The 10,598-nt window shown below is 43.3% G+C and overlaps 1 protein-coding gene across 5 annotated transcripts in view; it reads right to left on the bottom strand.

The window, feature by feature from the left end:
- Positions 1–467: 467 nt before the first annotated feature.
- Positions 468–10,598, bottom strand: part of scaf11 (SR-related CTD-associated factor 11) — a 59,114-nt gene continuing 48,983 nt past the window's right edge. For all 5 annotated transcript variants that reach the window (XM_055650702.1, XM_055650701.1, XM_055650700.1 and 2 more), the window contains 3 exons: positions 10,077–10,310; positions 9,665–9,784; positions 468–2,002 (listed from right to left, as the gene is read on the bottom strand). In XM_055650702.1, the coding sequence (XP_055506677.1) occupies positions 1,862–2,002; positions 9,665–9,784; positions 10,077–10,310 (495 nt within the window). In that variant the 3' untranslated portion in view covers positions 468–1,861. The remainder of the gene's footprint in view (positions 2,003–9,664; positions 9,785–10,076; positions 10,311–10,598) is intronic.

Raw genomic sequence — 10,598 nt, 5'->3', positions numbered from 1 at the left:
AATTTCCAGAAAAATACATTTTAGATTTGTGGATTAAGGATGCATGTTTAGAGAACTGAAAGCAAAGCTGCCCCTCATTAATAATTCCCCAGCTAAGTATATTTTTCTTAATCTCTTAACGGATAACGAACCATGATGTTCTGTAATTTTAGAGATTAAATTACGACCAATGTTTTTGAATACGAGGCATTTTTCTATTCTATTCCAGAAAAATTTAAAGGCCCCATCGCATACCGAATCATTTCAACTGAATATTTTCAAAGCCCATTGAGAATAAACTGCTTTGTCAGTCAAGGTTTTTTTTCAACAAAAACACTGGAAGTTCAGAGACTTTTGAGGAGACTGATATTTGTGGTTACAGGACACACTTCTTGCAACTCATTTATTTTCTATGAATCTGGTTAAACCTTTTTCTGCCTTGTATAGTCTATGAGAATAAATGAATGACGAACATGCAATAATTAACATGTTAGGCGGTTTTTAATGTATACACTTAGCTTTGCATGTATACCTTCAAATAGGCTGATAACTTTCGCAATGTTAATCCCGCACTTTTACCGTATGTAAAATTTACCAACCTTTTCTTGGAATTAATGATTTCTCGCACTCATTCCTTTCATTAGTACATTTTTGAATGAAGTGTGAGGCTTTTCAATAAATTGTATTGCCAATATAAAATATGCTAGTCCTCTTATCCAAAATGCAAGCATGTGAAAGGTATTTGATATAACCTAAAGGATTTAAAGGAAATCCAGAGGAGGGGCATAAAGAAAATGAAAAAGGAGGGAGGAACAACTGATGTTGTATTACAAGATTCCATTAAACAACAACTAGCAGGCATGTGATATTGTTCTACATGATTATCAGCTATAATATAAAAAACAATTAAGCACTGCTGACAATAGTGTTTTGGAAGCTGTAGAAATACAGACCTCAAGCTGTTTGATAATACCAAAAAAAGCTTCATTCAATATGTAAGTTATATAGGCAATACAATACAGGATCCAACCCCAGTATTTGAATCGGCCGTTGCCATACTAATTCATTGTGTTTAAAGTTAGCTGAACAATGTCAGTATCTAATGGAATGTACTACTCTAAAACCATCACCAGGACATCAAACAAAAATACTTTTACAAAGGATTCCACGTCTGGAGTAGATGTACAAATTTCTCATCTGATCTTCAATAAATTTAAACCCATATACATGTTCATCAAGACCCAGAAACTGTTTTGACAAGCAGCAGAAAATTTATTTTGGTGTGGAGGTTAAGTATTACAGAATACTCCAATCACATTTTAAACCATTCTTTTCTGCTTTTCTCAAAAATGAAACTATAGAATCAAATCTTTTATCAAACATTTTCCCACTGAGCAACAGTCCTAGCAGAGTTAATCATTTTTGTTTAGACCCTAAATGCACTAAAATAGCTGAACAGCCTCAGTTGCCAGTCTTCAGTGCAGCTACATGATCCAATGCTTCCAGTTAAACCTGGAGGCATTTGTACAGCATACAAACTGTTTACAAAAAAACACTTAACTAGTTAACAAAAAAGAATCAGTAAGAGATAATTTGATACATTAGGAAATCATCTAAACAAATATCACATTTATACAGCTGATCTACTGAGAGCCCACAGGAGTGGATAGGACAGATCATATTATCCTTGCAACTCCATTGAACTAACAACAGCATGCTTTCATTTCATGTTATTGTGGTGTCCCAAATGCATCAGTTTAAAAAAAAACACAATCTCCGTAGGAAAAATTATATGAACCAATGGAAAACAAATTTCCTACTCATCATTCTATTTTGGGTTCATGTTAACACTGGTAATCAATCTGCTATATCTTTATATTGTTTAAAAAGACTTGTTCCCAATGATACTGGATTCTTCGGGCTTTGCGTTTCCTTTCCTTGCATGTTTATATTTCTCTACGTATGCTTTTACCAAGTTTGCTACTTTTCCTGGGATTACTTCACCACTCTTGCTATGGCAAACCTTAGAAATAAACATACACATTTCAGTGGATTAATTCAGTAAATATGGTAGACTGGAAATTAATCAATTTAGAAACAAAATTATGGTAAAGATTAAAATCTGATATAGTCTGTTTGATGAATGCCACACAAAAGGACCACTAAATCTCTTATTCACAGATGCATCTGATCTGAAGTGTGCAGGAAAGAACTGCAAATGCTGGTTATAATCGAAGATAGACACAAAATGCTGGAGTAATTCAGTGGGACAGGTAGCATCTCTGGAGAGATGGAATGGGTGACGTTTCTTCCTGATCTATTCCTCATGATTTTGTACACCTCTATAAGATCTCCCCTCATCTTCCTGCGCTCCATGTAATAGAGACCCAGCCTACTCAACCTCTCCCTATAGCTCACACCTCTAGTCCTGGCAACATCCTTGTAAATCCTTTCTGAACCCATTCAAGCTTGACAATATTGTTCCTATAACATGGTGCCCAGAACTGAACACAATATTCTAAATGTGGTTTCACCAACGTCTTATACAACAGCAAATGACCTCCCAACTTCTTAATACTCTGACTGGTAAAGGCCAAATTGCCAAAAGCCTTTTTGACCATCAATTCTACCTGTGACTCAGCCTTCAAGGAACCATGCACCTGCACTCGTAGATCTCTTTGCTCTACAACACTACCCAGAGGCCTGACATTTATTGTGTAGGCCCTGCCCTGGATCGACATCCAAAAATGCATCATCTCACATTTCTCTGTATTAAATTCCATCAACCATTCCTCCACTCACCTCGCCAATCGATCCAGATCTGGCTGCAAACTTTCACAACCATCTTCACTATCTGCAAAACCACAAACTTTTGCATCATCAGCAAACTTGCCAACGTTGCCCTGTATGTTATCATCCAAATCATTGATGTAGATGACAAACAGTAACGAGGCCAACACTGAACGTTGAGGCACACCACTAGTCACAGGCCTCCCGTCCGAGAAGCAACTCTTCACCATCACCCTCTGCTTCCTTCCATGGAGCCAAATCTGCTATCAATTGTCTCAAGGTGTGAGACAAAAGGATTGAAGAGTTGTGAATTGTGAAGCTAGAGGAAGGAATGCGAGTGGAAGGAGAGGGGGGAAAAATAGGTGCACATCCAGGTAGGGCACAGGGAAGAGAAGGGGAGCGAAGGAAAGGGGAGGGGTTTAATTGGTTGCCTAAAATTGGACTATTCAACGTTCATACTGTCAGGTTGAAAACTTATCCAAGCAGAATATGAGGTGCTTTTCGTCCAGTTTGTGCATGGCTTCACTCTAGCAATGGAGGAGGCCCAGGACAGAAAGGCCAGTAATGGGAAGAGGAGTTAGCAACTGGAACTTGACCTTGTACAGTAGGCCTTGTCCGTGACAAACTGAGTGCAAGTGTTTGGCAAAATGGTTACCGAGTTTAAGTTTGGTCTCGCCGATGTACAGGACGCCACATTGGGAATGCTGTTGCAGTAGATGAGGTTAGAAGACGTGCAAGATAGCCTCTGTCTCACCTGGAAGGACTGTTGGGGATTTTGGATAGAGGTGTGGGAGGAAGTTTAGGGACAAGTGTTACAACTCGTGCAGTTGCAGAGGAAAGTACCTGGGGAGGGGGTTGTTTTAGTTGGAAGGGACGAGTAAACTAAGGAGTTGGAACGAGTAGTCTCTGCAGAAGGTGGAAAGGGGTGGGGATAGCATGATGGTGATGGAATCACCTTGCAGGTGGCGGAAACGTCTGAGAATGATGTGTTGGATGCAGAGCCTGGTGGGGTGAAAGGTGAGGACCTGGGGAATTCTATCTTCCCCTCCCTGTCTGTGGGGAAGGGGTACAAGAGTAGAACTGCAGGACACAGATGAGATGTGGGTAAGGCAGCCATCTATGACAGCAAAGGGAAAACCACGTTTACTAAAGAAAGGACATCTTGGGTATCTAGAATGGAAAGTCTCATCCTGGGAGCAGGTGCGGTATGGATGGCAAAATTGAGAGTAGTCCTCTTGCAGAGTCTATGCAAGAGGCAGGATAGGAGGAGGTGTAGTCCACATAACTGGGGGTCAGTGGGTTTGTTGTAGATGTCAATTGATGGTATATCCATACGATGGATACAGAGAGATGAAGGAATGGTAGAGAGATGTCAAAGATAGTCAAAATGAATTTGAGGGTAGGGTGGAAGTTATTGGTAAAGTTAATGAAATCAACAGGTTCTGCACGGGTGCAGGAGGCAGCCCCTAAGCAGTTGTCGACTTAGCGGAAAAGAGCTGGGGGATGATGATAGTGTACGTTTGGAACAAGGACTGTTCAATGTAACCAACAAAAAAAGCAAGCATTGCTGGGGCCCATGGTCACATCTTTAAAAAGTTGTGGAATGCAAGGACAAGTTCCACCAGGCGGAGAGTGTTAATTAAAAGGAAATGCCTGTTTAATGAGTTTGCATTAATGAGTTGCTGAATTTCCTTTAGAGTTGTGTAGGAAAGAACTGTTGGTTTAAATCATAGGTAGACACAGAATACTGGAGTAACTCAGCGGGACAGGCAGCATCTCTGGAGAAGGAATGGGTGACGTTTCGGGTCGAGTCCCTTCTTCAGACTGATATCAAGGGAGTGTGCGGGACCAAGATAGAATGGAGTCGGAGACAATAAGACTGGTCGGAGAACTGGGAAGGGGAAGGGAATAGAGAGGGAAAACAAGGACTATTTGAAGTTAGAGGTCAATGTGCATACCGCTGGGGTGCAAGCTACCCATGAGACATATGAAGTGCTGTTCCTCCACTTTGCGCTAGGCCTCACTCTGCCAATGGAGGAAGCCCAGGACAGAAAGGTCAGATTAGGAATGGGAGGGGTAGAACTGCTGAGCACGCGGAGATCAAGTAGGTTAAGACGGACTGAGCGGAGGTTTTCAGCGAAACGAACCTGCACCTGGTCTCACCAATGTAAAGAAGTTGACTCCTGGAATGGAGGATACAGTAGATGAGGTTGGAAGAGGTGCAAGTGAACCTCTGCCTCACCTGGAAAGACTGTTTGGGTCCTTGGATGGAGTCGAGGGGAGAAATAAAGGGACAGGTGTTGCATCTCCTGCGGTTGCAGGGGAAAGTACTGGGGAGGGGGTGATCTGGATGGGAAGGGATGGGTTAACCAGGGAGTTGCGGAGGGAACGGTCTCTGCGGAAAGCAGAAAGGGGTGGAGATGGGAAGATGTGGCCAGTAGTGGGATCCCGTTGGAGGTAGCGAAAATGTTGGATGATAATATGCTGCATGCGACGGCTGATGGGTTGAAAGGTGAGGACAAGGGAGACTCTGTTCTTGTTACGAATGGGAGGGGGAGCAAGAGCGGAGTTGCGGGATATCGATGAAACACTAGTTGCACCTCCTCCAACCCTTACATTTATGATGGAAAAGGGGAACCCCCGTTTCCTAAATGAGGACATCTGGTATGGAAAACCTCATTCAGGGCGTAGACGGAGGAATTGGGAGTAGGGGATAGGTTCTTTGCAGGAAGCAGGGTGGGAAGAAGTGTAGTCTAGATAGCTGTGGGAGTCAGTAGGTTTGTAGTAGATGTTGGTCAATAGTCTGTCTCCTGTGATGGAAACGGTGAAATCTAGAAATGGTAGGGAGATGTCGGAGATGGTCCAAGTGAATTTGAGTGCAGGATGGAAATTGGTGGTGAAGTTGATGAAGTCAGTGAGTTCTGCATGGGTGCAGGAGGTAGCACATATGCAGTCGTCAATGTAGCGGAGGTAGAGTTCAGGGATAGGGCCAGTGTACACCTGGAACAGTGCTTGTTCGGCGTACCCTACAAAGAGACAGGCATAGCTTGGGCCCATAGCTACGCCTTGGGTTTGGAGAAAGTGTGATGAGTCGAAGGAGAAGTTGTTGAGGGTAAGGGCCAGCTCTGCCAGGCGGAGAAGAGTATTGGTAGATACTACTTTAGAGTTGTATACCTTTAGAGTTGTCTGCCACCAGCTCTCTACCTTTTTGCATGCTGAACTGATTCAATTATTTAGACACAGGGAACAGCAAAAAAGTACTGAAGTAACCCAACGAGTCAGGCAGCGTCTCTGGTGGACATGAATAGGCGATGTTTCGGATTGAGACCCTTCTTCAGACTGCAGTGGAGAGGGAGAAAGCTGGAAGGCAGTTGTGGGTGGGACAAAGCCAGGCAAGTGATAGATGGATACAGGTGAGGGAGATTCATTGGCAGATGGGTGCACAATGGTCACAGATTAAAAGGAGACAGAATTCTGTGTGGCAAGGAGAGATGTGAAATGTGAGGCAAGAGGTAGAGGTAGAGATAGAGATGGAATAGAATGGGGAAAATAGTCGCATAGTCCAAGCTTGGTCTTGCCAATATATAGGCCAAATCAAGAAAACCAAATGCAGTAGACGAAATTAGAGGAGATGCTTGCGAACACACTCTGCGAACACCCCCACCAGCCTCCGCATCCAACACGTCATTCTCCAACATTTCCATCACGTTCAACATGAAATCCACCAGTCGCATCTTCCCAGTTCCACTTCTTTACAGAGACTACTTCCTCTGCAACTCATTCGTTCACACATGCCTTCCCACCCAAACAACTTCCTCCCCAGGTACTTTCCGTTGCAAACACAGGAGCTGTAACACCTGTGCCTACACCTCCTCCCTTACATCCATCCAGGGACAAAAACAGCCCTGACAGCTGAGACACAGGTTTACATGCACTGCCTTTAATCTCGCCTACTGTATTTGGTGCTCCCGATGTGGCCTTTACATTGGCAAGACCAAGTGTAAACCATGCTACTGTTTCGCTGACTCGGTCCACCAAGGCCTGCTGGATCTCCTGGTTGCTAAGCATTTTAACTCCCCTTCCCATACCAACCTTTCTGTCCTCGGCCTCCTCCATTGCCAGAGTGAAGCCACACACAAACTGGAGGAACAGCACCTCGTATTCCATTTGGGTATTCTACAACCTAATGACATGCACATTGAATTTTCCAATTGTAAATAACTAACTACCTCCACCCCCCTTCTTTATATGTCTTTGTCCGTCTGCGATAACAGAAATCTGTTATAAAGTGGTCTGTAATTACGAGGGTTTACTGTTCTGTGTGCAGGGGGAGTAGGACATGAATGTTTAGGGTGGGAGATAGGGTACCAATAAACAGGATAATTCTATTTTGGAATAATGACAATCTTCTTGAGATCAGTTGGGACTGCACTCATCCGAGCAAGTGGAGAACATCCCATGACACACTTCATATGTCTCGTCAAATTTAAGGCATCAGATGAGATGAGTCAATCACTGCAGGATAACCCAGCCTCTGACCCATTCTAGTCTGAAGGATGTTAATATGGAGCCCTCAGTAATGGTAATGCATTGAATGTCCCTTGCTGGTTTCGGCCATTGCCTACACTCGAGGCACAAATATTACTGGCTACTGCTCACCCTAAGAATAGACTGATTCATCTGCCGAGAGTAGTCAATGCAATGCAATGACTTATTTCATTCACTTCTATGCATCAGTGATAAAGGCAAGCAATTGTTTCCAAATGAATTGGAACTGCAAGGTTTTCAAAAGCATTTCACAATGTAGTTCAGAGTTAACCATATTAGTAAGTCTGCAGTCACATATAAGCCATACAAAATAATGATATTCCACTCCAAATAGTACCGGATAATACTTTTTTGATAAACATTCCGGTGGTTTTGTCATTACTATTCTAGATTAATTTCATTATTACATTTAAATTCTCCAGAGGCATTGGTGGGATTTAAACTTGTCTCGATCCCATTTGTTCAAGTCCTTGGGTTATTAGTCCAGTATTGTCAGCACTATGCTAGTTATGATATCTCCACTTTTATCAATTATGCAGGTCTACATTCACCTTTTGTATATTTTTAATATAAGAGCATGCTCCTAGCCCCATGTCCTCCTGCAGTTTTTCTTTGCCATTTCTGCAAAGTCACCTATCTCGAGTCCTACAAATGTTAATATTTACTAGACTAAGTGGTACCCGTTGGGTCCCAGTCACACGGGAGGCCTGGTCCCCCAACACAACCCATTTCCCAACGCAATATTCCATCACTCACCTGTTCCCCCAACACAATATGTCACCACTCGCCCACAGCCCCTAACTCCGCAGGTTCGGCTGACGGGTTCCTGTTGTGACATCCCTGATCCCCCCCCTCCCCACTCTAAATGGACTGCAGCTGGGGATGGGGATGGCTTCAGGCAGGGGCCGGCGGGAGCGTCCTGTAGTCGGGGATGGGAACGGCTTCAGGCGGGGAACATTCTGCAGCCAGGGGAGGGGTTGGTTTCAGGCGCCGCCTGTCGGGGGCCAGTGGGGGGAAAGCGCTACCGCGTGTGTGTGTGTGTGTGGGCTGGGGGTTGTGGGCAAGGGGGGGTGTGTGGGCAGAGGGGAGAGTGCGGCGGGCTTGTGTGTGGGCGGGGGTTGTGGGCGAGGGGTGTGTGTGTGCGCTGGGGGGGTTGTGGGAGGGGGAGGGGTGTGTGGGCGGGGAGAGCTCGGAGAAGAGACGGGGATTGTGGGGGATAACACGGGGAGGGGGGCAGGAGCCAGGAAGGGGGACCAGAGGGGAAGGGGCTGGAGCTGACGGTGCAATGGGGACTCACAGCGGGCGCTGGTCGCTGGACGTTCTCCTCCGCCGGGATCAGAGTCTCCACTTTCCGTTTGGCGACATCAGTGACATCTCCGACTCCACGCCGGGCTGGGCCGGGCCACTACTGGTCCCTCCGAAAATTGTGTCCAGTTGGAAACATCCCCCAGCCATCCTCAGCTCCAGTAAAGATGCGATGGCACAGGAAGGGGCGGACCATCCCGCAGAGTGACAGGAGAAAAGACCAATCCACGCGGCATTGACTGACAGGAGAGGAGATCGATCTGCGCACGCTTGGTTTTTAAGGTTTTTAAACCTCGCTGACTTTTACATTAGACCACCAATCGGAACGAAACTTGGTGCACTCGCAGCACAGGAGAATGGTGAGTAAGCTGGCGAAAAATCGTAGCGCAATCGCGTACCATTTTTGGGCAAATAGAAAGACCGCGCAAACCGGAAGATAACATGATCAGATCTTTAGTTATGTATAGATCTTTAACCTGTGTCCAAGTCATTCTTCAAACACGCTTTGAAGAGACATAAATGCTGCAAGCAATTGCAACAGTTGACATTTTACAAATTTTAGTCAATGTCTTGTTGTTTTCTATCTAACAGTCTCTACTTAAGACATTGCAGATTTCTGGAATCCAGACCCTTTACCACATACAGAACAATCACTAATTTCCTTCTGCACATCCCATCATGTTCACGTGTGGTCTTTACAAATTATTCTGACAGTCCCCATTTAACTAATATTTTGTAAGTGCTCGCTACTGCATCTATTATACTGTTTCGAAATTAATTAATAGTAATGTGATTTAAGGACCAGCAATAAGAATTAAAATAACCTTAATGGAAGAACAAATATATATGTGCGATAGATAATTTAAACCTATTTAGTCTTCTCTGGCTTAGAACACTTTGACTAGCAACCTAAAACTGATTATTAAACAAAAATGACCAAATGTTCAATTTCTTGCAGCACTTCTTTAAAGTATTTTTCTAATTATTCTTCAACCACCATATATAATCATGGCACAGTCACAATATATTTTAAAAATGTTACCTTATCCACTGCCTTGCGGACTATCTCTTTGTATTCATCCTTGGTAATGTCCTTCTTCTGGTAATAAGGCTTGATGGCTAGTTTTACCTCATCTACAGCTCTTTCCTGAATAGTATATTTCTGTATTGGAAAAAAAAGTTGTAAGTTATATATTAACCAGCTTTTATCAAGCTATCACACCAAACCCAGAACAAGACGTCAATGAATCAACAACAGATGGTAACAATAAACTAATATGGACGAAGGAACAATGAAACTGCATTACATAAAGCACAGGTACTTTATTTTGTTCACAGGTTCAAATGGCTTATAAAAACAGAAGCTGAATTGCCTCCTCCTGATTTCTGATTCTAAAATGTTGTGGAGAAATGTAATTTGGTAAATGTAATCAATTCACTACTTCTGGACTTGCCTTCTCCTTTTTGGGCTTTTCTACTTCAAATTCTTCCTTCAGGCTTTCTTTTTCCATTGTAGTCTTTGCAGTTGAAAGAGTTGCAAAGACCTGTTGGACAGACTGAAAGGCAGAAGAAGAAATATCGAGAGGAAGTGAAACAGGCACTGCCTTGCTCGAGCCTTCGGCTGGAATGGGTACACTCGCAGCACTGGTCTGCAAATCCACTTCAGACGTACCACTAGGAGGGATAGTCTAAAACACAAGCAAGGTAAAATATCAAATATTTCTAGTGTCCACAAAAGCAGAACAAACATTTGATAAAACGATGGAATTTAATAAGATAGTTACTTCTGCAAAAAGAGTTTTACAAATGCATGAGTTGTTAGTGATGACTTATTAGCTGTCAAATGCATAAAAAAATATCTAGAAGGCAACTTTCATTTTAACATTTAGGAGCTATACTACAGAATGCAATTAAATCAGGTGTGATTTCAAGTCACTAGCTTCAATGTACACATCAAAGTTTCATCCAATACAATT

Source organism: Leucoraja erinacea, chromosome 19, assembly GCF_028641065.1.
Source record: "Leucoraja erinacea ecotype New England chromosome 19, Leri_hhj_1, whole genome shotgun sequence".
Taxonomy (NCBI): Eukaryota; Metazoa; Chordata; class Chondrichthyes; order Rajiformes; family Rajidae; genus Leucoraja; species Leucoraja erinaceus.
The sequence above is the reverse complement of the archived record's forward strand: the minus strand, read 5'-3'. Positions and strand labels throughout refer to the sequence as shown.